At 50.4% G+C, this 27,759-nt stretch overlaps 1 protein-coding gene across 1 annotated transcript; it reads right to left on the reverse strand.

Moving 5' to 3' along the window:
* Window positions 1-1,597: 1,597 nt before the first annotated feature.
* Window positions 1,598-27,662, reverse strand: LOC110497054 (mitochondrial pyruvate carrier 2-like). Its single transcript, XM_036982285.1, has 5 exons — window positions 27,399-27,662; window positions 25,930-25,970; window positions 24,618-24,702; window positions 3,080-3,191; window positions 1,598-2,104 (listed from the first exon to the last, which is right to left on the reverse strand). Exons 1-5 carry the CDS (start codon window positions 27,496-27,498, stop codon window positions 1,987-1,989), a joined length of 456 nt encoding a protein of 151 aa, XP_036838180.1. The 5' UTR covers window positions 27,499-27,662; the 3' UTR covers window positions 1,598-1,986.
* Between the last annotated feature and the right edge of the window lie 97 nt (window positions 27,663-27,759).

Raw genomic sequence — 27,759 nt, forward strand, 5'->3', positions numbered from 1 at the left:
AAATGACAGGTAAATGGACAGGTAAAGGGACAGGTAAAAGGACAGGTAAAGGGAGAGGTAAAGGACAGGTGAAGTTGGAGCATTTGAATGTTGTTTCTGCTTCAGAAATGTGTTACTGTTGCATAATGCGTATAAAAATCCAATATTTGCTTTTCCTACTTTTTTCATAATTTTGAGGGCTAAGAGTATGTCAGTGTTTTATGTGGGGGTACCGGCTAGGAGACATCTGACCAGGATCAGGGATAATCAGTGTTTTATGTGGGGGTACCGGCTTGGAGACATCTGACCAGGATCAGGGCTAGTCAGTGTTGTATGTGGGGGTACCGGCTAGGAGACATCTGACCAGGATCAGGGCTAGTCAGTGTTTTATGTGGGGGTACCGGCTAGGAGACACCTGACCAGGATCAGGGATAATCAGTGTTGTATGTGGGGGTACTGGCTAGGAGACACCTGACCAGGATCAGGGCTAGTCAGTGTTGTATGTGGGGGTACCGGCTAAGAGACATCTGACCAGGATCAGGGATAATCAGTGTTGTATGTGGGGGTACCGGCTAGGAGACATCTGACCAGGATCAGGGCTAGTCAGTGTTGTATGTGGGGGTACCGGCTAGGAGACATCTGACCAGGATCAGGGATAATCAGTGTTGTATGTGGAGGTACCGGCTAGGAGACATCTGACCAGGATCAGGGATAATCAGTGTTTTATGTGAGGGTACCGGCTAGGAGACATCTGACCAGGATCAGGGCTAGTCAGTGTTTTATGTGGGGGTACCGGCTAGGAGACATCTGACCAGGATCAGGGCTAGTCAGTGTTGTATGTGGGGGTACCGTGTATCAGAGTATACAGTATAGTGTCTGTACTGTAAGATGGTGAGAACAGTGGAAGTGATGCAGATCTGTCATGTTGAGGTGAGCCTGATAATAATGATGTCCTTACCTGCTGGATGGTTGTAGAAAGGTCTCAGTTTAGCAGGTAGTTTGAGCTCGATCTTGTTAAGAATCCTGTGGTATGAAGCTCTAACTCCCACTAAAGCCATGTCTGGAGACTGGAGTTTTATTTCCTACTTTTGTTGAACTTGGTACCGACAGTTCAAAATAAATAAATAGTATGTGCTGTATTGTGGCTCTAGTACACCCTGTCATTGATTGTCTATAGTAACTAGAATACAGAATAGCCTGTATGAACCATTGGCAGAAAGCAGGCTCATCTACCCGTCTATTATGTAGGAGTGTCACCTGAGGGGCGGTACCGAAATATAAACCCCGCCCCAAACCCACTGCCATTGGTAGAGAGAGTTAGCCCACACTATGAGCCCACCCCATTTTGCAATTCCTAGAAAACAGGGCCACGTTAAATTGCCAACTGTTGTCTACATGCCAGAGAGGCATGTTTGTTCAATATTACATATTTCTATCTGAACGTTCCAAAACGTTGTGTCTTACTGAATGCGCCTCACATGTGATGTGGACTGTACATGGCAAAGACACAATGTAAACAATAAACTGAAGAGGCCACGCTTATCTTTTAACTTAGCTTATGATCAAGTTGGCCATTAATAACCTCATGCACATGAGAAGGGTTTCTTCAAGTCAGGAACAGTTTTATCCCAAATGTAGAATTTATTTTCAATAAATATATACATACCACAACGTCCTAAAATCAGACAAAGAGGTAAAAGACTAAAACAAAGTGTTAGTGTTGAAAAATACAACATTAACCATCATCAGTCTCAAACATTCACCATCTTTAAAGTGTTGTGTGAATTTGTAAATGTGTGTGTTTCTTTGCCTAATCTTACCTTTTACTAATATTTTACCATCATCCTCACGCAGACATGCTGTCATCCTCACATCATCACCTCATACTTATTAATTAACAGCATGAATTGTGCTTTGCAGAGGGACGGGTGTTATTGAGTCGGACGATTCTGTGGTCGTTGAAGTCCTCAAAGATGAAATTGCATTTAATCAAGTTAATCAGATCCACTAGTTAGTTAGTGTCGCTAGTTCTAAATAATCCAACAATGGATGGGCTTCTGCTAACTGCTTTATTTTTAGTTCAGCAGCCTCTGCTTCTTGTTGCTTCTTTACTTCCTGTTGGTACCTAGAAACACAGAGGGACAGGGTTGACCTCCGACCTTAACAAACCAAAATAAAGGTTCAAACAGAGACCTATGCCACTTTGTTTAAATACTCATCTCATATGTATATACTGTACTCGATACCATCTACTGCATCTTGCCTATGCCGCTCTGTACCATCACTCATTCATGTATCTTTATGTACATATTATGTACATTATGTACATATTCTTTATCCCTTTACACTTGTGTGTATAAGGTAGTAGTTTTGGGATTGTTAGCTAGATTACTCGTTGGTTATTACTGCATTGTCGGAACTAGAAGCACAAGCATTTCGCTACACTCACATTAACATCTGCTAACCATGTGTATGTGACAAATAAAACAAATTGATTTGATTTGAGAGCAAAGACAAGTTGGCAGGCATGCTATCCTTTACATTCAGGAAGAGACCCTGGTGGACTTTATAAAAGTATCCGTATCTCTGATTTTAAAGTGTAACCAAATGAAAGACAAGTAGTTATAGAGTAACAGATTGTATGATATGGACTGTAGTCTAGTGATCACACAGAAACAAATACAACTTTTAGGGCCGGTTAGCTAATTCTGACAAATGCGCTTTCCAAAGCAGTAGACACCACAGACTTATTCAGTGTTGTATCCATAGAGGCAGAACAGGATCTACATTTATCTCTGTGGTTATATCACTCAGTTGACAGGAAAAACACAAGGGCAGAAGGCTTGGCATGTAATGTGCCTGGTTTAAACCACAACAAAGAAGGCAAAGCCCAAGGACAATGTCACAAGCTGTCATAAATGTGTGACAAAGCACACTTTGCCCTTCAGAGAGGTACTGTGTATTTAACAAGCCTGTTGTCAGACAATGACTGACATACAGTACACTGACAAATTATTATGATTTTCCCCTCTAATATGGTTTGATTGAATAGGGCACAAGTTGGTGTGTAGCTCTGTATCTAACTGTCTGTTCCACTCACATCCAGATTCTAAAGAGTTGGGTGGCTCCTGACGCACCAAGAAAACAGTTGCAACAAAACAGAAACCAATTCTTGGGAATGATGACCAGGGACCATCTGGACCAAATAACACCTGTAAAATAGTGGAGAGACAGGTAAAGGGACAGGTAAAGGGACAGGTAAAAGGACAGGTAAAGGGACAGGTAAAGGGACAGGTAGAGGGACAGGTAAAATGACAGGTAAAATGACAGGTAAAGGGACAGGTAAAAGGACAGGTAAAGGGACAGGTAAAATTACAGGTAAAGGGACAGGTAAAGGGACATGTAAAGCGACAGGTAAAAGGACAGGTAAAGGGACAGGTAAAGTTGGAGCATCTGAATGTTGTTTCTGCTTCAGAAATGTGTTACTGTTGCATAATGCGTATCAAAATCCAATATTTGCTTTTCCTACTTTTTTCATAATTTCGAGGGCTAAGAGTATGTCAGTGTTTTATGTGGGGGTACCGGCTAGGAGACATCTGACCAGGATCAGGGCTAGTCAGTGTTTTAAGTGGGGGTACCGGCTAGGAGACATCTGACCAGGATCAGGGCTAGTCAGTGTTTTATGTGGGGGTACCGGCTAGGAGACATCTGACCAGGATCAGGGCTAGTCAGTGTTTTATGTGAGGGTACCGGCTAGGAGACATCTGACCAGGATCAGGGATAGTCAGTGTTTTATGTGGGGGTACCGGCAAGGAGACATCTGACCAGGATCAGGGATAATCAGTGTTGTATGTGGGGGTACCGACTAGGAGACATCTGACCAGGATCAGGGATAATCAGTGTTGTATGTGGGGGTACCGACTAGGAGACACCTGACCAGGATCAGGGATAATCAGTGTTGTATGTGGGGGTACCGGCTAAGAGACATCTGACCAGGATCAGGGATAATCAGTGTTTTATGTGGGGGTACCGGCTAGGAGACATCTGACCAGGATCAGGGCTAGTCAGTGTTTTAAGTGGGGGTACCGGCTAGGAGACATCTGACCAGGATCAGGGCTAGTCAGTGTTTTATGTGAGGGTACCGGCTAGGAGACATCTGACCAGGATCAGGGATAATCAGTGTTGTATGTGGGGGTACCGGCTAGGAGACACCTGACCAGGATCAGGGATAATCAGTGTTGTATGTGGGGGTACCGACTAGGAGACACCTGACCAGGATCAGGGATAATCAGTGTTGTATGTGGGGGTACCGGCTAGGAGACACCTGACCAGGATCAGGGATAATCAGTGTTGTATGTGGGGGTACTGGCTAGGAGACACCTGACCAGGATCAGGGCTAGTCAGTGTTGTATGTGGGTGTACCGGCTAAGAGACATCTGACCAGGATCAGGGCTAGTCAGTGTTGTATGTCGGGGTACCGGCTAGGAGACACCTGACCAGGATCAGGGATAATCAGTGTTGTATGTGGGGGTACCGGCTAGGAGACATCTGACCAGGATCAGGGCTAGTCAGTGTTGTATGTGGGGGTACCGGCTAGGAGACATCTGACCAGGATCAGGGATAATCAGTGTTGTATGTGGAGGTACCGGCTAGGAGACATCTGACCAGGATCAGGGATAATCAGTGTTTTATGTGAGGGTACCGGCTAGGAGACATCTGACCAGGATCAGGGCTAGTCAGTGTTTTATGTGGGGGTACCGGCTAGGAGACATCTGACCAGGATCAGGGCTAGTCAGTGTTGTATGTGGGGGTACCGGCTAGGAGACATCTGACCAGGATCAAGGCTAGTCAGTGTTGTATGTGGGGGTACCGACTAGGAGACATCTGACCAGGATCAGGGCTAGTCAGTGTTGTGTGTGGGGGTACTGGCTAGGAGACACCTGACCAGGATCAGGGCTAGTCAGTGTTTTATGTGAGGGTACCGGCTAGGAGACATCTGACCAGGATCAGGGCTAGTGAGTGTTGTATGTGAGGGTACCGGCTAGGAGACATCTGACCAGGATCAGGGCTAGTCAGTGTTGTATGTGGGGGTACTGGCTACGAGACACCTGACCAGGATCAGGGCTAGTCAGTGTTTTATGTGAGGGTACCGGCTAGGAGACATCTGACCAGGATCAGGGCTAGTCAGTGTTGTATGTGGGGGTACCGGCTAGGAGACATCTGACCAGGATCAGGGCTAGTCAGTGTTGTATGTGGGGGTACCGGCTAGGAGACCTCTGACCAGGATCAGGGATAGTCAGTGTTGTATGTGGGGGTACCGGCTAGGAGACATCTGACCAGGATCAGGGATAATCAGTGTTGCATGTGGGGGTACCGGCTAGGAGACATCTGACCAGGATCAGGGCTAGTCAGTGTTTTAAGTGGGGGTACCGGCTAGGAGACATCTGACCAGGATCAGGGCTAGTCAGTGTTTTATGTGAGGGTACCGGCTAGGAGACATCTGACCAGGATCAGGGCTAGTCAGTGTTTTATGTGAGGGTACCGGCTAGGAGACATCTGACCAGGATCAGGGCTAGTCAGTGTTTTATGTGGGGGTACCGGCTAGGAGACATCTGACCAGGATCAGGGCTAGTCAGTGTTTTATGTGAGGGTACCGTCTAGGAGACATCTGACCAGGATCAGGGCTAGTCAGTGTTTTATGTGGGGGTACCGGCTAGGAGACATCTGACCAGGATCAGGGCTAGTCAGTGTTTTATGTGGGGGTACCGGCTAGGAGACATCTGACCAGGATCAGGGCTAGTCAGTGTTTTATGTTGGGGTACCGGCTAGGAGACATCTGACCAGGATCAGGGCTAGTCAGTGTTGTATGTGGGGGTACCGGCTAGGAGACATCTGACCAGGATCAGGGCTAGTCAGTGTTTTATGTGAGGGTACCGGCTAGGAGACATCTGACCAGGATCAGGGCTAGTCAGTGTTGTATGTGGGGGTACCGGCTAGGAGACATCTGACCAGGATCAAGGCTAGTCAGTATTGTATGTGGGGGTACCGGCTTGGAGACATCTGACCAGGATCAGGGCTAGTCAGTGTTGTACGTGGGGGTACTGGCTAGGAGACACCTGACCAGGATCAGGGCTAGTCAGTGTTTTATGTGAGGGTACCGGCTAGGAGACATCTGACCAGGATCAGGGCTAGTCAGTGTTGTATGTGGGGGTACCGGCTAGGAGACATCTGACCAGGATCAGGGCTAGTCAGTGTTGTATGTGGGGGTACCGGCTAGGAGACCTCTGACCAGGATCAGGGCTAGTCAGTGTTGTATGTGGGGGTACCGGCTAGGAGACATCTGACCAGGATCAAGGCTAGTCAGTGTTGTATGTGGGGGTACCGGCTAGGAGACATCTGACCAGGATCAGGGCTAGTCAGTGTTGTGTGTGGGGGTACTGGCTAGGAGACACCTGACCAGGATCAGGGCTAGTCAGTGTTTTATGTGAGGGTTCCGGCTAGGAGACATCTGACCAGGATCAGGGCTAGTGAGTGTTGTATGTGAGGGTACCGGCTAGGAGACATCTGACCAGGATCAGGGCTAGTCAGTGTTGTATGTGGGGGTACTGGCTACGAGACACCTGACCAGGATCAGGGCTAGTCAGTGTTTTATGTGAGGGTACCGGCTAGGAGACATCTGACCAGGATCAGGGCTAGTCAGTGTTGTATGTGGGGATACCGGCTAGGAGACATCTGACCAGGATCAGGGCTAGTCAGTGTTGTATGTGGGGGTACCGGCTAGGAGACCTCTGACCAGGATCAGGGCTAGTCAGTGTTGTATGTGGGGGTACCGGCTAGGAGACATCTGACCAGGATCAGGGCTAGTCAGTGTTTTAAGTGGGGGTACCGGCTAGGAGACATCTGACCAGGATCAGGGCTAGTCAGTGTTGTATGTGGGGGTACCGGCTAGAAGACATCTGACCAGGATCAGGGCTAGTCAGTGTTGTATGTGGGGGTACCGGCTAGGAGACATCTGACCAGGATTAGGGCTAGTCAGTGTTGTATGTGGGGGTACCGGCTTGGAGACATCTAACCAGGATCAGGGCTAGTCAGTGTTGTATGTGGGGGTACCGTCTAGGAGACATCTGACCAAGATCAGGGCTAGTCAGTGTTTTATGTGGGGGTACCAGCTAGGAGACATCTGACCAGGATCAGGGCTAGTCAGTGTTGTATGTGGGGGTACCAGCTAGGAGACATCTGACCAGGATCAGGGCTAGTCAGTGTTGTATATGGGGGTACCGGCTAGGAGACATCTGACCAGGATCAGGGATAATCAGTGTTGTATGTGGGGGCACCAGCTAGGAGACACCTGACCAGGATCAGGGATAATCAGTGTTGTATGTGGGGGTACCGGCTAGGAGACATCTGACCAGGATCAGGGATAATCAGTGTTGTATGTGGGGGTACCGGCTAGGAGACATCTGACCAGGATCAGGGATAGTCAGTGTTTTATGTGGGGGTACCGGCAAGGAGACACCTGACCAGGATCAGGGATAATCAGTGTTGTATGTGGGGGTACCAAATAGGAGACATCTGACCAGGATCAGGGATAATCAGTGTTGTATGTGGGGGTACCGACTAGGAGACACCTGACCAGGATCAGGGATAATCAGTGTTGTATGTGGGGGTACCGGCTAGGAGACACCTGACCAGGATCAGGGATAATAAGTGTTGTATGTGGGGGTACCGGCTAGGAGACACCTGACCAGGATCAGGGATAATCAGTGTTGTATGTGGGGGTACCGACTAGGAGACATCTAACCAGGATCAGGGATAATCAGTGTTGTATGTGGGGGTACCGGCTAGGAGACATCTGACCAGGATCAGGGATAATCAGTGTTGCATGTGGGGGTACCGGCTAGGAGACATCTGACCAGGATCAGGGCTAGTCAGTGTTGTATGTGGGGGTACCGGCTAGAAGACATCTGACCAGGATCAGGGCTAGTCAGTGTTGTATGTGGGGGTACCGGCTAGGAGACATCTGACCAGGATCAGGGCTAGTCAGTGTTGTATGTGGGGGTACCGGCTTGGAGACATCTAACCAGGATCAGGGCTAGTCAGTGTTGTATGTGGGGGTACCGGCTAGGAGACATCTGACCAAGATCAGGGCTAGTCAGTGTTTTATGTGGGGGTACCAGCTAGGAGACATCTGACCAGGATCAGGGCTAGTCAGTGTTGTATGTGGGGGTACCAGCTAGGAGACATCTGACCAGGATCAGGGCTAGTCAGTGTTGTATATGGGGGTACCGGCTAGGAGACATCTGACCAGGATCAGGGATAATCAGTGTTGTATGTGGGGGTACCAGCTAGGAGACACCTGACCAGGATCAGGGATAATCAGTGTTGTATGTGGGGGTACCGGCTAGGAGACATCTGACCAGGATCAGGGATAATCAGTGTTGTATGTGGGGGTACCGGCTAGGAGACATCTGACCAGGATCAGGGATAGTCAGTGTTTTATGTGGGGGTACCGGCAAGGAGACACCTGACCAGGATCAGGGATAATCAGTGTTGTATGTGGGGGTACCAACTAGGAGACATCTGACCAGGATCAGGGATAATCAGTGTTGTATGTGGGGGTACCGACTAGGAGACACCTGACCAGGATCAGGGATAATCAGTGTTGTATGTGGGGGTACCGGCTAGGAGACACCTGACCAGGATCAGGGATAATCAGTGTTGTATGTGGGGGTACCGGCTAGGAGACACCTGACCAGGATCAGGGATAATCAGTGTTGTATGTGGGGGTACCGACTAGGAGACATCTGACCAGGATCAGGGATAGTCAGTGTTTTATGTGGGGGTACCGGCAAGGAGACACCTGACCAGGATCAGGGATAATCAGTGTTGTATGTGGGGGTACCAAATAGGAGACATCTGACCAGGATCAGGGATAATCAGTGTTGTATGTGGGGGTACCGACTAGGAGACACCTGACCAGGATCAGGGATAATCAGTGTTGTATGTGGGGGTACCGGCTAGGAGACACCTGACCAGGATCAGGGATAATAAGTGTTGTATGTGGGGGTACCGGCTAGGAGACACCTGACCAGGATCAGGGATAATCAGTGTTGTATGTGGGGGTACCGACTAGGAGACATCTAACCAGGATCAGGGATAATCAGTGTTGTATGTGGGGGTACCGGCTAGGAGACATCTGACCAGGATCAGGGATAATCAGTGTTGCATGTGGGGGTACCGGCTAGGAGACATCTGACCAGGATCAGGGCTAGTCAGTGTTGTATGTGGGGGTACCGGCTAGAAGACATCTGACCAGGATCAGGGCTAGTCAGTGTTGTATGTGGGGGTACCGGCTAGGAGACATCTGACCAGGATCAGGGCTAGTCAGTGTTGTATGTGGGGGTACCGGCTTGGAGACATCTAACCAGGATCAGGGCTAGTCAGTGTTGTATGTGGGGGTACCGGCTAGGAGACATCTGACCAAGATCAGGGCTAGTCAGTGTTTTATGTGGGGGTACCAGCTAGGAGACATCTGACCAGGATCAGGGCTAGTCAGTGTTGTATGTGGGGGTACCAGCTAGGAGACATCTGACCAGGATCAGGGCTAGTCAGTGTTGTATATGGGGGTACCGGCTAGGAGACATCTGACCAGGATCAGGGATAATCAGTGTTGTATGTGGGGGTACCAGCTAGGAGACACCTGACCAGGATCAGGGATAATCAGTGTTGTATGTGGGGGTACCGGCTAGGAGACATCTGACCAGGATCAGGGATAATCAGTGTTTTATGTGGGGGTACCGGCTAGGAGACATCTGACCAGGATCAGGGATAGTCAGTGTTTTATGTGGGGGTACCGGCAAGGAGACACCTGACCAGGATCAGGGATAATCAGTGTTGTATGTGGGGGTACCAACTAGGAGACATCTGACCAGGATCAGGGATAATCAGTGTTGTATGTGGGGGTACCGACTAGGAGACACCTGACCAGGATCAGGGATAATCAGTGTTGTATGTGGGGGTACCGGCTAGGAGACACCTGACCAGGATCAGGGATAATCAGTGTTGTATGTGGGGGTACCGGCTAGGAGACACCTGACCAGGATCAGGGATAATCAGTGTTGTATGTGGGGGTACCGACTAGGAGACATCTGACCAGGATCAGGGATAATCAGTGTTGTATGTGGGGGTACTGGCTAGGAGACACCTGACCAGGTTCAGGGCTAGTCAGTGTTGTATGTGGGGGTACCGGCTAGGAGACATCTGACCAGGATCAGGGCTAGTCAGTGTTGTATGTGGGGGTACCGGCTAAGAGACATCTGACCAGGATCAGGGATAATCAGTGTTTTATGTGGGGGTACCGGCTAGGAGACATCTGACCAGGATCAGGGCTAGTCAGTGTTTTAAGTGGGGGTACCGGCTAGGAGACATCTGACCAGGATCAGGGCTAGTCAGTGTTTTATGTGGGGGTACCGGCTAGGAGACATCTGACCAGGATCAGGGCTAGTCAGTGTTTTATGTGAGGGTACCGGCTAGGAGACATCTGACCAGGATCAGGGCTAGTCAGTGTTGTATGTGGGGGTACCGGCTAGGAGACACCTGACCAGGATAAGGGATAATCAGTGTTGTATGTGGGGGTACCGGCTAGGAGACATCTGACCAGGATCAGGGCTAGTCAGTGTTGTATGTGGGGGTACCGGCTAGAAGACATCTGACCAGGATCAGGGCTAGTCAGTGTTGTATGTGGGGGTACCGGCTAGGAGACATCTGACCAGGATCAGGACTAGTCAGTGTTGTATGTGGGGGTACCGGCTTGGAGACACCTGACCAGGATCAGGGATAATCAGTGTTGTATGTGGGGGTACCGACTAGGAGACATCTGACCAGGATCAGGGATAATCAGTGTTGTATGTGGGGGTACCGACTAGGAGACACCTGACCAGGATCAGGGATAATCAGTGTTGTATGTGGGGGTACCGGCTAGGAGACACCTGACCAGGATCAGGGATAATCAGTGTTGTATGTGGGGGTACCGGCTAGGAGACACCTGACCAGGATCAGGGATAATCAGTGTTGTATGTGGGGGTACCGACTAGGAGACATCTGACCAGGATCAGGGATAATCAGTGTTGTATGTGGGGGTACCGGCTAGGAGACATCTGACCAGGATCAGGGATAATCAGTGTTTTATGTGAGGGTACCGGCTAGCAGACATCTGACCAGGATCAGGGCTAGTCAGTGTTTTATGTGGGGGTACCGGCTAGGAGACATCTGACCAGGATCAGGGCTAGTCAGTGTTGTATGTGGGGGTACCGGCTAAGAAACATCTGACCAGGATCAGGGATAATCAGTGTTTTATGTGGGGGTACCGTTTAGGAGACATCTGACCAGGATCAGGGCTAGTCAGTGTTTTAAGTGGGGGTACCGGCTAGGAGACATCTGACCAGGATCAGGGCTAGTCAGTGTTTTATGTGAGGGTACCGGCTAGGAGACATCTGACCAGGATCAGGGCTAGTCAGTGTTTTATGTGAGGGTACCGGCTAGGAGACATCTGACCAGGATCAGGGCTAGTCAGTGTTTTATGTGGGGGTACCGGCTAGGAGACATCTGACCAGGATCAGGGCTAGTCAGTGTTTTATGTGAGGGTACCGGCTAGGAGACATCTGACCAGGATCAGGGCTAGTCAGTGTTTTATGTGGGGGTACCGGCTAGGAGACATCTGACCAGGATCAGGGCTAGTCAGTGTTGTATGTGGGGGTACCGGCTAGGAGACATCTGACCAGGATCAGGGCTAGTCAGTGTTTTATGTGAGGGTACCGGCTAGGAGACATCTGACCAGGATCAGGGCTAGTCAGTGTTGTATGTGGGGGTACCGGCTAGGAGACATCTGACCAGGATCAAGGCTAGTCAGTATTGTATGTGGGGGTACCGGCTTGGAGACATCTGACCAGGATCAGGGCTAGTCAGTGTTGTGTGTGGGGGTACTGGCTAGGAGACACCTGACCAGGATCAGGGCTAGTCAGTGTTTTATGTGAGGGTACCGGCTAGGAGACATCTGACCAGGATCAGGGCTAGTCAGTGTTGTATGTGGGGGTACCGGCTAGGAGACATCTGACCAGGATCAGGGCTAGTCAGTGTTGTATGTGGGGGTACCGGCTAGGAGACCTCAGACCAGGATCAGGGCTAGTCAGTGTTGTATGTGGGGGTACCGGCTAGGAGACATCTGACCAGGATCAAGGCTAGTCAGTGTTGTATGTGGGGGTACCGGCTAGGAGACATCTGACCAGGATCAGGGCTAGTCAGTGTTGTGTGTGGGGGTACTGGCTAGGAGACACCTGACCAGGATCAGGGCTAGTCAGTGTTTTATGTGAGGGTTCCGGCTAGGAGACATCTGACCAGGATCAGGGCTAGTGAGTGTTGTATGTGAGGGTACCGGCTAGGAGACATCTGACCAGGATCAGGGCTAGTCAGTGTTGTATGTGGGGGTACTGGCTACGAGACACCTGACCAGGATCAGGGCTAGTCAGTGTTTTATGTGAGGGTACCGGCTAGGAGACATCTGACCAGGATCAGGGCTAGTCAGTGTTGTATGTGGGGATACCGGCTAGGAGACATCTGACCAGGATCAGGGCTAGTCAGTGTTGTATGTGGGGGTACCGGCTAGGAGACCTCTGACCAGGATCAGGGCTAGTCAGTGTTGTATGTGGGGGTACCGGCTAGGAGACATCTGACCAGGATCAGGGCTAGTCAGTGTTTTAAGTGGGGGTACCGGCTAGGAGACATCTGACCAGGATCAGGGCTAGTCAGTGTTGTATGTGGGGGTACCGGCTAGAAGACATCTGACCAGGATCAGGGCTAGTCAGTGTTGTATGTGGGGGTACCGGCTAGGAGACACCTGACCAGGATCAGGGCTAGTCAGTGTTGTATATGGGGGTACCGGCTTGGAGACATCTAACCAGGATCAGGGCTAGTCAGTGTTGTATGTGGGGGTACCGGCTAGGAGACATCTGACCAAGATCAGGGCTAGTCAGTGTTTTATGTGGGGGTACCAGCTAGGAGACATCTGACCAGGATCAGGGCTAGTCAGTGTTGTATGTGGGGGTACCAGCTAGGAGACATCTGACCAGGATCAGGGCTAGTCAGTGTTGTATATGGGGGTACCGGCTAGGAGACATCTGACCAGGATCAGGGATAATCAGTGTTGTATGTGGGGGTACCAGCTAGGAGACACCTGACCAGGATCAGGGATAATCAGTGTTGTATGTGGGGGTACCGGCTAGGAGACATCTGACCAGGATCAGGGATAATCAGTGTTGTATGTGGGGGTACAGGCTAGGAGACATCTGACCAGGATCAGGGATAGTCAGTGTTTTATGTGGGGGTACCGGCAAGGAGACACCTGACCAGGATCAGGGATAATCAGTGTTGTATGTGGGGGTACCAAATAGGAGACATCTGACCAGGATCAGGGATAATCAGTGTTGTATGTGGGGGTACCGACTAGGAGACACCTGACCAGGATCAGGGATAATCAGTGTTGTATGTGGGGGTACCGGCTAGGAGACACCTGACCAGGATCAGGGATAATCAGTGTTGTATGTGGGGGTACCGGCTAGGAGACACCTGACCAGGATCAGGGATAATCAGTGTTGTATGTGGGGGTACCGACTAGGAGACATCTGACCAGGATCAGGGATAATCAGTGTTGTATGTGGGGGTACCGGCTAGGAGACATCTGACCAGGATCAGGGATAATCAGTGTTGCATGTGGGGGTACCGGCTAGGAGACATCTGACCAGGATCAGGGCTAGTCAGTGTTGTATGTGGGGGTACCGGCTAGAAGACATCTGACCAGGATCAGGGCTAGTCAGTGTTGTATGTGGGGGTACCGGCTAGGAGACATCTGACCAGGATCAGGGCTAGTCAGTGTTGTATGTGGGGGTACCGGCTAGGAGACCTCAGACCAGGATCAGGGCTAGTCAGTGTTGTATGTGGGGGTACCGGCTAGGAGACATCTGACCAGGATCAAGGCTAGTCAGTGTTGTATGTGGGGGTACCGGCTAGGAGACATCTGACCAGGATCAGGGCTAGTCAGTGTTGTGTGTGGGGGTACTGGCTAGGAGACACCTGACCAGGATCAGGGCTAGTCAGTGTTTTATGTGAGGGTTCCGGCTAGGAGACATCTGACCAGGATCAGGGCTAGTGAGTGTTGTATGTGAGGGTACCGGCTAGGAGACATCTGACCAGGATCAGGGCTAGTCAGTGTTGTATGTGGGGGTACTGGCTACGAGACACCTGACCAGGATCAGGGCTAGTCAGTGTTTTATGTGAGGGTACCGGCTAGGAGACATCTGACCAGGATCAGGGCTAGTCAGTGTTGTATGTGGGGATACCGGCTAGGAGACATCTGACCAGGATCAGGGCTAGTCAGTGTTGTATGTGGGGGTACCGGCTAGGAGACCTCTGACCAGGATCAGGGCTAGTCAGTGTTGTATGTGGGGGTACCGGCTAGGAGACATCTGACCAGGATCAGGGCTAGTCAGTGTTTTAAGTGGGGGTACCGGCTAGGAGACATCTGACCAGGATCAGGGCTAGTCAGTGTTGTATGTGGGGGTACCGGCTAGAAGACATCTGACCAGGATCAGGGCTAGTCAGTGTTGTATGTGGGGGTACCGGCTAGGAGACACCTGACCAGGATCAGGGCTAGTCAGTGTTGTATATGGGGGTACCGGCTTGGAGACATCTAACCAGGATCAGGGCTAGTCAGTGTTGTATGTGGGGGTACCGGCTAGGAGACATCTGACCAAGATCAGGGCTAGTCAGTGTTTTATGTGGGGGTACCAGCTAGGAGACATCTGACCAGGATCAGGGCTAGTCAGTGTTGTATGTGGGGGTACCAGCTAGGAGACATCTGACCAGGATCAGGGCTAGTCAGTGTTGTATATGGGGGTACCGGCTAGGAGACATCTGACCAGGATCAGGGATAATCAGTGTTGTATGTGGGGGTACCAGCTAGGAGACACCTGACCAGGATCAGGGATAATCAGTGTTGTATGTGGGGGTACCGGCTAGGAGACATCTGACCAGGATCAGGGATAATCAGTGTTGTATGTGGGGGTACAGGCTAGGAGACATCTGACCAGGATCAGGGATAGTCAGTGTTTTATGTGGGGGTACCGGCAAGGAGACACCTGACCAGGATCAGGGATAATCAGTGTTGTATGTGGGGGTACCAAATAGGAGACATCTGACCAGGATCAGGGATAATCAGTGTTGTATGTGGGGGTACCGACTAGGAGACACCTGACCAGGATCAGGGATAATCAGTGTTGTATGTGGGGGTACCGGCTAGGAGACACCTGACCAGGATCAGGGATAATCAGTGTTGTATGTGGGGGTACCGGCTAGGAGACACCTGACCAGGATCAGGGATAATCAGTGTTGTATGTGGGGGTACCGACTAGGAGACATCTGACCAGGATCAGGGATAATCAGTGTTGTATGTGGGGGTACCGGCTAGGAGACATCTGACCAGGATCAGGGATAATCAGTGTTGCATGTGGGGGTACCGGCTAGGAGACATCTGACCAGGATCAGGGCTAGTCAGTGTTGTATGTGGGGGTACCGGCTAGAAGACATCTGACCAGGATCAGGGCTAGTCAGTGTTGTATGTGGGGGTACCGGCTAGGAGACATCTGACCAGGATCAGGGCTAGTCAGTGTTGTATGTGGGGGTACCGGCTTGGAGACATCTAACCAGGATCAGGGCTAGTCAGTGTTGTATGTGGGGGTACCGGCTAGGAGACATCTGACCAAGATCAGGGCTAGTCAGTGTTTTATGTGGGGGTACCAGCTAGGAGACATCTGACCAGGATCAGGGCTAGTCAGTGTTGTATGTGGGGGTACCAGCTAGGAGACATCTGACCAGGATCAGGGCTAGTCAGTGTTGTATATGGGGGTACCGGCTAGGAGACATCTGACCAGGATCAGGGATAATCAGTGTTGTATGTGGGGGTACCAGCTAGGAGACACCTGACCAGGATCAGGGATAATCAGTGTTGTATGTGGGGGTACCGGCTAGGAGACATCTGACCAGGATCAGGGATAATCAGTGTTGTATGTGGGGGTACAGGCTAGGAGACATCTGACCAGGATCAGGGATAGTCAGTGTTTTATGTGGGGGTACCGGCAAGGAGACACCTGACCAGGATCAGGGATAATCAGTGTTGTATGTGGGGGTACCAAATAGGAGACATCTGACCAGGATCAGGGATAATCAGTGTTGTATGTGGGGGTACCGACTAGGAGACACCTGACCAGGATCAGGGATAATCAGTGTTGTATGTGGGGGTACCGGCTAGGAGACACCTGACCAGGATCAGGGATAATCAGTGTTGTATGTGGGGGTACCGGCTAGGAGACATCTGACCAGGATCAGGGATAATCAGTGTTGTATGTGGGGGTACCGGCTAGGAGACATCTGACCAGGATCAGGGATAATCAGTGTTGTATGTGGGGGTACCGGCTAGGAGACACCTGACCAGGATCAGGGATAATCAGTGTTGTATGTGGGGGTACCGACTAGGAGACATCTGACCAGGATCAGGGATAATCAGTGTTGTATGTGGGGGTACCGGCTAGGAGACATCTGACCAGGATCAGGGATAATCAGTGTTTTATGTGAGGGTACCGGCTAGCAGACATCTGACCAGGATCAGGGCTAGTCAGTGTTTTATGTGGGGGTACCGGCTAGGAGACATCTGACCAGGATCAGGGCTAGTCAGTGTTGTATGTGGGGGTACCGGCTAAGAGACATCTGACCAGGATCAGGGATAATCAGTGTTTTATGTGGGGGTACCGGCTAGGAGACATCTGACCAGGATCAGGGCTAGTCAGTGTTTTAAGTGGGGGTACCGGCTAGGAGACATCTGACCAGGATCAGGGCTAGTCAGTGTTTTATGTGAGGGTACCGGCTAGGAGACATCTGACCAGGATCAGGGCTAGTCAGTGTTTTATGTGAGGGTACCGGCTAGGAGACATCTGACCAGGATCAGGGCTAGTCAGTGTTTTATGTGGGGGTACCGGCTAGGAGACATCTGACCAGGATCAGGGCTAGTCAGTGTTTTATGTGAGGGTACCGGCTAGGAGACATCTGACCAGGATCAGGGCTAGTCAGTGTTTTATGTGGGGGTACCGGCTAGGAGACATCTGACCAGGATCAGGGCTAGTCAGTGTTGTATGTGGGGGTACCGGCTAGGAGACATCTGACCAGGATCAGGGCTAGTCAGTGTTTTATGTGAGGGTACCGGCTAGGAGACATCTGACCAGGATCAGGGCTAGTCAGTGTTGTATGTGGGGGTACCGGCTAGGAGACATCTGACCAGGATCAAGGCTAGTCAGTATTGTATGTGGGGGTACCGGCTTGGAGACATCTGACCAGGATCAGGGCTAGTCAGTGTTGTGTGTGGGGGTACTGGCTAGGAGACACCTGACCAGGATCAGGGCTAGTCAGTGTTTTATGTGAGGGTACCGGCTAGGAGACATCTGACCAGGATCAGGGCTAGTCAGTGTTGTATGTGGGGGTACCGGCTAGGAGACATCTGACCAGGATCAGGGCTAGTCAGTGTTGTATGTGGGGGTACCGGCTAGGAGACCTCTGACCAGGATCAGGGCTAGTCAGTGTTGTATGTGGGGGTACCGGCTAGGAGACATCTGACCAGGATCAAGGCTAGTCAGTGTTGTATGTGGGGGTACCGGCTAGGAGACATCTGACCAGGATCAGGGCTAGTCAGTGTTGTGTGTGGGGGTACTGGCTAGGAGACACCTGACCAGGATCAGGGCTAGTCAGTGTTTTATGTGAGGGTTCCGGCTAGGAGACATCTGACCAGGATCAGGGCTAGTGAGTGTTGTATGTGAGGGTACCGGCTAGGAGACATCTGACCAGGATCAGGGCTAGTCAGTGTTGTATGTGGGGGTACTGGCTACGAGACACCTGACCAGGATCAGGGCTAGTCAGTGTTTTATGTGAGGGTACCGGCTAGGAGACATCTGACCAGGATCAGGGCTAGTCAGTGTTGTATGTGGGGATACCGGCTAGGAGACATCTGACCAGGATCAGGGCTAGTCAGTGTTGTATGTGGGGGTACCGGCTAGGAGACCTCTGACCAGGATCAGGGCTAGTCAGTGTTGTATGTGGGGGTACCGGCTAGGAGACATCTGACCAGGATCAGGGCTAGTCAGTGTTTTAAGTGGGGGTACCGGCTAGGAGACATCTGACCAGGATCAGGGCTAGTCAGTGTTGTATGTGGGGGTACCGGCTAGAAGACATCTGACCAGGATCAGGGCTAGTCAGTGTTGTATGTGGGGGTACCGGCTAGGAGACACCTGACCAGGATCAGGGCTAGTCAGTGTTGTATATGGGGTACCGGCTTGGAGACATCTAACCAGGATCAGGGCTAGTCAGTGTTGTATGTGGGGGTACCGGCTAGGAGACATCTGACCAAGATCAGGGCTAGTCAGTGTTTTATGTGGGGGTACCAGCTAGGAGACATCTGACCAGGATCAGGGCTAGTCAGTGTTGTATGTGGGGGTACCAGCTAGGAGACATCTGACCAGGATCAGGGCTAGTCAGTGTTGTATATGGGGGTACCGGCTAGGAGACATCTGACCAGGATCAGGGATAATCAGTGTTGTATGTGGGGGTACCAGCTAGGAGACACCTGACCAGGATCAGGGATAATCAGTGTTGTATGTGGGGGTACCGGCTAGGAGACATCTGACCAGGATCAGGGATAATCAGTGTTGTATGTGGGGGTACAGGCTAGGAGACATCTGACCAGGATCAGGGATAGTCAGTGTTTTATGTGGGGGTACCGGCAAGGAGACACCTGACCAGGATCAGGGATAATCAGTGTTGTATGTGGGGGTACCAAATAGGAGACATCTGACCAGGATCAGGGATAATCAGTGTTGTATGTGGGGGTACCGACTAGGAGACACCTGACCAGGATCAGGGATAATCAGTGTTGTATGTGGGGGTACCGGCTAGGAGACACCTGACCAGGATCAGGGATAATCAGTGTTGTATGTGGGGGTACCGGCTAGGAGACACCTGACCAGGATCAGGGATAATCAGTGTTGTATGTGGGGGTACCGACTAGGAGACATCTGACCAGGATCAGGGATAATCAGTGTTGTATGTGGGGGTACCGGCTAGGAGACATCTGACCAGGATCAGGGATAATCAGTGTTGCATGTGGGGGTACCGGCTAGGAGACATCTGACCAGGATCAGGGCTAGTCAGTGTTGTATGTGGGGGTACCGGCTAGAAGACATCTGACCAGGATCAGGGCTAGTCAGTGTTGTATGTGGGGGTACCGGCTAGGAGACATCTGACCAGGATCAGGGCTAGTCAGTGTTGTATGTGGGGGTACCGGCTTGGAGACATCTAACCAGGATCAGGGCTAGTCAGTGTTGTATGTGGGGGTACCGGCTAGGAGACATCTGACCAAGATCAGGGCTAGTCAGTGTTTTATGTGGGGGTACCAGCTAGGAGACATCTGACCAGGATCAGGGCTAGTCAGTGTTGTATGTGGGGGTACCAGCTAGGAGACATCTGACCAGGATCAGGGCTAGTCAGTGTTGTATATGGGGGTACCGGCTAGGAGACATCTGACCAGGATCAGGGATAATCAGTGTTGTATGTGGGGGTACCAGCTAGGAGACACCTGACCAGGATCAGGGATAATCAGTGTTGTATGTGGGGGTACCGGCTACGAGACATCTGACCAGGATCAGGGATAATCAGTGTTGTATGTGGGGGTACCGGCTAGGAGACATCTGACCAGGATCAGGGATAGTCAGTGTTTTATGTGGGGGTACCGGCAAGGAGACACCTGACCAGGATCAGGGATAATCAGTGTTGTATGTGGGGGTACCAACTAGGAGACATCTGACCAGGATCAGGGATAATCAGTGTTGTATGTGGGGGTACCGACTAGGAGACACCTGACCAGGATCAGGGATAATCAGTGTTGTATGTGGGGGTACCGGCTAGGAGACACCTGACCAGGATCAGGGATAATCAGTGTTGTATGTGGGGGTACCGGCTAGGAGACACCTGACCAGGATCAGGGATAATCAGTGTTGTATGTGGGGGTACCGACTAGGAGACATCTGACCAGGATCAGGGATAATCAGTGTTGTATGTGGGGGTACTGGCTAGGAGACACCTGACCAGGTTCAGGGCTAGTCAGTGTTGTATGTGGGGGTACCGGCTAGGAGACATCTGACCAGGATCAGGGCTAGTCAGTGTTGTATGTGGGGGTACCGGCTAAGAGACATCTGACCAGGATCAGGGATAATCAGTGTTTTATGTGGGGGTACCGGCTAGGAGACATCTGACCAGGATCAGGGCTAGTCAGTGTTTTAAGTGGGGGTACCGGCTAGGAGACATCTGACCAGGATCAGGGCTAGTCAGTGTTTTATGTGGGGGTACCGGCTAGGAGACATCTGACCAGGATCAGGGCTAGTCAGTGTTTTATGTGAGGGTACCGGCTAGGAGACATCTGACCAGGATCAGGGCTAGTCAGTGTTGTATGTGGGGGTACCGGCTAGGAGACACCTGACCAGGATCAGGGATAATCAGTGTTGTATGTGGGGGTACCGGCTAGGAGACACCTGACCAGGATCAGGGATAATCAGTGTTGTATGTGGGGGTACCGGCTAGGAGACACCTGACCAGGATCAGGGATAATCAGTGTTGTATGTGGGGGTACTGGCTAGGAGACACCTGACCAGGATCAGGGCTAGTCAGTGTTGTATGTGGGGGTACCGGCTAAGAGACATCTGACCAGGATCAGGGCTAGTCAGTGTTGTATGTCGGGGTACCGGCTAGGAGACATCTGACCAGGATCAGGGATAATCAGTGTTGTATGTGGGGGTACCGGCTAGGAGACATCTGACCAGGATCAGGGCTAGTCAGTGTTGTATGTGGGGGTACCGGCTAGGAGACATCTGACCAGGATCAGGGCTAGTCAGTGTTGTATGTGGGGGTACCGGCTAAGAGACATCTGACCAGGATCAGGGATAATCAGTGTTTTATGTGGGGGTACCGGCTAGGAGACATCTGACCAGGATCAGGGCTAGTCAGTGTTTTAAGTGGGGGTACCGGCTAGGAGACATCTGACCAGGATCAGGGCTAGTCAGTGTTTTATGTGGGGGTACCGGCTAGGAGACATCTGACCAGGATCAGGGCTAGTCAGTGTTTTATGTGAGGGTACCGGCTTGGAGACATCTGACCAGGATCAGGGCTAGTCAGTGTTGTATGTGGGGGTACCGGCTAGGAGACACCTGACCAGGATCAGGGATAATCAGTGTTGTATGTGGGGGTACCCACTAGGAGACATCTGACCAGGATCAGGGATAATCAGTGTTGTATGTGGGGGTACCGGCTAGGAGACACCTGACCAGGATCAGGGATAATCAGTGTTGTATGTGGGGGTACTGGCTAGGAGACACCTGACCAGGATCAGGGCTAGTCAGTGTTGTATGTGGGGGTACCGGCTAAGAGACATCTGACCAGGATCAGGGCTAGTCAGTGTTGTATGTCGGGGTACCGGCTAGGAGACATCTGACCAGGATCAGGGATAATCAGTGTTGTATGTGGGGGTACCGGCTAGGAGACATCTGACCAGGATCAGGGCTAGTCAGTGTTGTATGTGGGGGTACCGGCTAGGAGACATCTGACCAGGATCAGGGATAATCAGTGTTGTATGTGGAGGTACCGGCTAGGAGACATCTGACCAGGATCAGGGATAATCAGTGTTTTATGTGAGGGTACCGGCTAGGAGACATCTGACCAGGATCAGGGCTAGTCAGTGTTTTATGTGGGGGTACCGGCTAGGAGACATCTGACCAGGATCAGGGCTAGTCAGTGTTGTATGTGGGGGTACCGGCTAAGAGACATCTGACCAGGATCAGGGATAATCAGTGTTTTGTGTGGGGGTACCGGCTAGGAGACATCTGACCAGGATCAGGGCTAGTCAGTGTTTTAAGTGGGGGTACCGGCTAGGAGACATCTGACCAGGATCAGGGCTAGTCAGTGTTTTATGTGGGGGTACCGGCTAGGAGACATCTGACCAGGATCAGGGCTAGTCAGTGTTTTATGTGAGGGTACCGGCTAGGAGACATCTGACCAGGATCAGGGCTAGTCAGTGTTTTATGTGGGGGTACCGGCTAGGAGACATCTGACCAGGATCAGGGCTAGTCAGTGTTTTATGTGACGGTACCGGCTAGGAGACATCTGACCAGGATCAGGGCTAGTCAGTGTTTTACGTGGGGGTACCGGCTAGGAGACATCTGACCAGGATCAGGGCTAGTCAGTGTTTTATGTGGGGGTACCGGCTAGGAGACATCTGACCAGGATCAGGGCTAGTCAGTGTTTTATGTTGGGGTACCGGCTAGGAGACATCTGACCAGGATCAGGGCTAGTCAGTGTTGTATGTGGGGGTACCGGCTAGGAGACATCTGACCAGGATCAGGGCTAGTCAGTGTTTTATGTGAGGGTACCGGCTAGGAGACATCTGACCAGGATCAGGGCTAGTCAGTGTTGTATGTGGGGGTACCGGCTAGGAGACATCTGACCAGGATCAAGGCTAGTCAGTGTTGTATGTGGGGGTACCGGCTAGGAGACATCTGACCAGGATCAGGGCTAGTCTGTGTTGTGTGTGGGGGTACTGGCTAGGAGACACCTGACCAGGATCAGGGCTAGTCAGTGTTTTATGTGAGGGTACCGGCTAGGAGACATCTGACCAGGATCAGGGCTAGTCAGTGTTGTATGTGGGGGTACCGGCTAGGAGACATCTGACCAGGATCAGGGCTAGTCAGTGTTGTATGTGAGGGTACCGGCTAGGAGACATCTGACCAGGATCAGGGCTAGTCAGTGTTGTATGTGGGGGTACTGGCTACGAGACACCTGACCAGGATCAGGGCTAGTCAGTGTTTTATGTGAGGGTACCGGCTAGGAGACATCTGACCAGGATCAGGGCTAGTCAGTGTTGTATGTGGGGGTACCGGCTAGGAGACATCTGACCAGGATCAGGGCTAGTCAGTGTTGTATGTGGGGGTACCGGCTAGGAGACCTCTGACCAGGATCAGGGCTAGTCAGTGTTGTATGTGGGGGTACCGGCTAGGAGACATCTGACCAGGATCAGGGATAATCAGTGTTGCATGTGGGGGTACCGGCTAGGAGACATCTGACCAGGATCAGGGCTAGTCAGTGTTGTATGTGGGGGTACCGGCTAGAAGACATCTGACCAGGATCAGGGCTAGTCAGTGTTGTATGTGGGGGTACCGGCTAGGAGACATCTGACCAGGATCAGGGTATTCAGTGTTGTATGTGGGGGTACCGGCTTGGAGACATCTGACCAGGATCAGGGCTAGTCAGTGTTGTATGTGGGGGTACCGGCTAGGAGACATCTGACCAAGATCAGAGCTAGTCAGTGTTTTATGTGGGGGTACCAGCTAGGAGACATCTGACCAGGATCAGGGCTAGTCAGTGTTGTATGTGGGGGTACCAGCTAGGAGACATCTGACCAGGATCAGGGCTAGTCAGTGTTGTATATGGGGGTACCGGCTAGGAGACATCTGACCAGGATCAGGGATAATCAGTGTTGTATGTGGGGGTACCAGCTAGGAGACACCTGACCAGGATCAGGGATAATCAGTGTTGTATGTGGGGGTACCGGCTAGGAGACATCTGACCAGGATCAGGGATAATCAGTGTTTTATGTGGGGGTACCGGCTAGGAGACATCTGACCAGGATCAGGGCTAGTCAGTGTTGTATGTGGGGGTACCGGCTAGGAGACATCTGACCAGGATCAGGGCTAGCTCTGGTGAGACTTGGTGGTCGGCCAGCCCAAGCAGGTTATTGTTGGTTCAAGTGATGGTGACCAAAATAAATATTTACAGAAAGGAAAATACAAAGGCTGCCCAAAAGATGCCCAGAGTAACACCTGGCTAGCACAGCCCAGCACCTGACCCGGTTGCTGCTGCCACCTAGGGATGGGTTTGGAAGTGGAAAATGGATTGTATAACTATGCCCTGTGCACTACCTAACTCCATACCTTAACACAAATCAACAGCTAATGACATCACGTTGTGGAAAACGTCCGGTAGTGGTTTGTAACTAGCCGTATCCCAGGACCAAAACACGATTATCATCTCTAATTGAAAATAGTCTGAGATAGAGTAGTCTCAAACAGGCACGGGTCATCTTGTGTAATTTAAGGACAGTGCTATCACACAGGGACATACCGTTACAGTCCTTGTTAACAGTCAGTGGGGCTTTTACAAAGCAGCAATGGAAAACCCATGATGCAGGGGCAGGTGTGAAAGTTCCATGCCATCATGTCTGAATCCATGCCAGTAATTCTATCAGTGAACTGTTCATCTGAAGGGTCATCAAGCTATACACACTCTCGCATGCACTCATGCACACACTCGCACACACACATGCATGTACACACTCGCACGCACACATTCACACACTTGCACACACGCATGCACACGCACAGGCACACACCCAACACACACACACAAACACACACTTCCTGTCCTCTCTGTCCTCATTGCTCCATTACCTGTAGTCATGAGTACTCCAGACTGAGAGAGACTCAGTTTATCAGCCGGTCGGGTCATATCAGCCAGACCCGCAAAAACAAGACCCTGTAGAAAGACACAGAGAGAGACAGAGAGACATAGAGAAACAGAGAGAGAGAGAGACAGAGGGGGGGGGGGGGGGGGGGGGTCACACAACCATGCATATGTGTACTACATCACAGGACCATTATATAACACCGTTTGGAGGGTCAGAGAGTGGAACATTAACTGTATGGAATATTAAGATTAGACAGAGGCAGAATACAGGAGCTTATAAAATGTGACTTCATTCTCTAGAAGCGACCTCAATCAGTTCAGGGCTAGTCAGTGTTGTATGTGGGGGTACCGGCTAGGAGACATCTGAGGCATTACCAATGAATTATTATTCACTCCCATTTCCACTCTTACATGCAATTGCTTCTTATGAGTTTCTGCATGCTGCCTCTGTGCAGTCTTAATTTACCGTGTGGCTCAGTTGACAGAGCATGCCATTGCAATGCCACGGTTGTGGGTTCGATTCCCATGAGGGACCAGTACAAAACTGTATGCACTCAGTATAAGAGTGTCTGCTCAATGAACACAATGTTAAACTCTCAGAACCCTCTGAACACTCTCTAGAACCCTCTGAACACTCTCTAGAACCCTCTAAACACTCTCTAGAACCCTCTAAACACTCTCTAGAACCCTCTGAACACTCTCTAGAACCCTCTGAACACTCTAGAACCGTCTAAACACTCTCTAGAACCCTCTGAACACTCTCTAGAACCCTCTAAACACTCTCTAGAACCCTCTGAACACTCTAGAACCCTCTAAACACTCTCTAGAACCCTCTGAACACACCCTCTAAACACTCTCTAGAACACTCTAAACACTCCCCTAAAACCCTCTAAACACCTCAGTGCTCTCTGAACCCTCTGAACACTCTCTAGAACACTCTAAACACTCCCCTAAAACCCTCTAAACACCTCAGTGCTCTCTGAACCCTCTGAACACTCTCTAGAACCCTCTAAACACTCCCCTAAAACCCTCTAAACACTCTCAGTGCCCTCTGAACCCTCTGAACACTCTCTAGAACCCTCTAAACACTCTCTGAACCCTCTAAAAACTCTCTGAACCCTCTAAACACTCTCTGAACCCTCTAAAAACTATCTGAACCCTCTAAACACTCTCTGAACCCTCTAAAAACTCTCTGAACCCTCTAAAAACTCTCTGAACCCTCTAAAAACTCTCCGAACCCTCTAAAAACTCTCTGAACCCTCTAAACTGCTTCACTGCAAATCTTTTAACACTTACCCATTTACACACTGGTGCCCAGAAGAAAACTGTCTTTGGACCTACAGACGAAACAAAACATGGTTTAATTATGAAGGTGAATTATTATAAGGTTAGCAATGACAGTTGTGTTGAATACATAACGTTACAGTGATTTATGTGACATTTAGTTTTGTGCAAAAAGTTGGTTGATTCCTCAATAAAATGAAATGCCAATTGAACCAGTAGGCCTCAGGCTTTCTGTGAAGTGACAGAAGTTGTCAAGCATTAAACTTTGCGACCTGATTCGTGGTAGTAAACGTTTTAAGATGAGGCGACGTTGAAAGTGACTGGTTAAATCCCTTCCTAGATAATTCCACCTGTTGTCTTTCTCGTGCCCTCAGCTTGTCTCTGTCCTCCTTCCACTGCCTGTACATCAATGCCTTGCCAATTGAAAACTTGCCAAGTGCGATAATTTATTGAAGAGTGCCAGCATGTAGTGGCATGCACGTCATTTAGTTACACACCTATTGTCCATTCATATGCTTCCCTTCTCTTGTCTATTTGACAGCCAGACTGGTTGTTTTATCAACTATAAGTTGTTATTAATGTGTTGTGCTTTTACATCTCATACTGACTTCCCTCTGCTTGATCATGGTGCCAACCTATTTTGATATTATCAACATCCCATGAACCCGGAATGGAGAACCCCTGCTTGGAACAACCTTCTGTGTACCACTCTTCTATAGCTCAGAGATCAGCCCTAACTCCTAGGGACGGACTGGGACCAGAAATCGTCCCAAGCATTTCTAACACACATGACCATTTTTCCCCTTGAGACCCCAGATATTAGCCAAATAATTATAATTTTGGCAAAACCCACAATTTTGACAGGCCCACCAGGCTAAAGATGGACCAGCCCATCTGGCATTTGCCAGAATTGCCCCATGACCAGTCCGTCTCTGTTATCTCCCCAGGGCTGGAAGAAGAACCCTGTGTACTAGCTCATCAACGTTCAGATAGTTTGCATGTGACAGACAGACTGGGCAGCATCAAGACTGTTTGTCCTCATTAACCTCAAAGTTATAATCAGCTACACACGCCTCGTGTCACATTGAAACAATTCCAACTCCACTATAATAAAACTGTGTTTGCTCCATTGACGATGACCCCGTCAGAGGTCACTCGTGACCAGGGGTCCATTCACCAACCCCAATACACTGCTACTGTAAGTTTGCTCATTCTTTTGTGACAGTCACAGTCCCACTATATTGAACATCACTCTTATTTACCAAATAGAAGAGTAGAAAGCATCCAGAGGTGATAGTGATAAATTATCGCATCTCATTTTCTAAATATTGAGAAAGTGTATTCTGAAGATGGGGAGACTTTTAGACATTAATCAATAGACAACAGGGAGGAGACATGAACCAATAGACACCATGAGGAGAGTGATACAGAGACAGCCGGGTTAGTAGGACCTGATGCTGTAATATTGATCATGTCCTTACCTGCAGGATGGTTGTAAATGGGTCTCAGTTTACCAGGTAGTAGAAACTCTATCTGGTTAAGAATCCTGTGGTATGAAGCTCTAACTCCCACTAAAGCCATGTCTGGTGACTGTTGAAACTTGGCACCAACAGTTTAGAATCAAATAAATATGTGACGCGTTTTATTGTGCCCCCGATACACCCTGTCGTTGGGCTACTTGAACTGATCAGACAGAATAGATTGTGTGAACCATTAGCTGACAGCAGGCATGGCTATCCTCTATGATGCTTACTGGATGGAATCATCTATTATTGGGGAGGGGGGGTTGTACTGAACGTTAACTCCGCCCCACAACCACTGCCATTGGTAGGGAACAGTAAG

The sequence above is a fragment of the Oncorhynchus mykiss genome, chromosome 7 (assembly GCF_013265735.2).
Source record: "Oncorhynchus mykiss isolate Arlee chromosome 7, USDA_OmykA_1.1, whole genome shotgun sequence".
Lineage (NCBI taxonomy): Eukaryota > Metazoa > Chordata > Actinopteri > Salmoniformes > Salmonidae > Oncorhynchus > Oncorhynchus mykiss.

Bases quoted from the DNA above. Each gene is read 5' to 3' on its own strand.
- LOC110497054 (XM_036982285.1), bottom strand. From the start codon at position 27,498: ATGGCTTTAGTGGGAGTTAGAGCTTCATACCACAGGATTCTTAACCAG. The intron at 24,703-25,929 runs GTAAGTGTTAAA...GTCTTTCTACAG, and splicing joins GGGCACCAGTGTGTAAATGG to GGTCTTGTTTTTGCGGGTCT. The intron at 2,105-3,079 runs GTGAGTGGAACA...CTGTGTTTCTAG, and splicing joins CAACTCTTTAGAATCTGGAT to GTACCAACAGGAAGTAAAGA.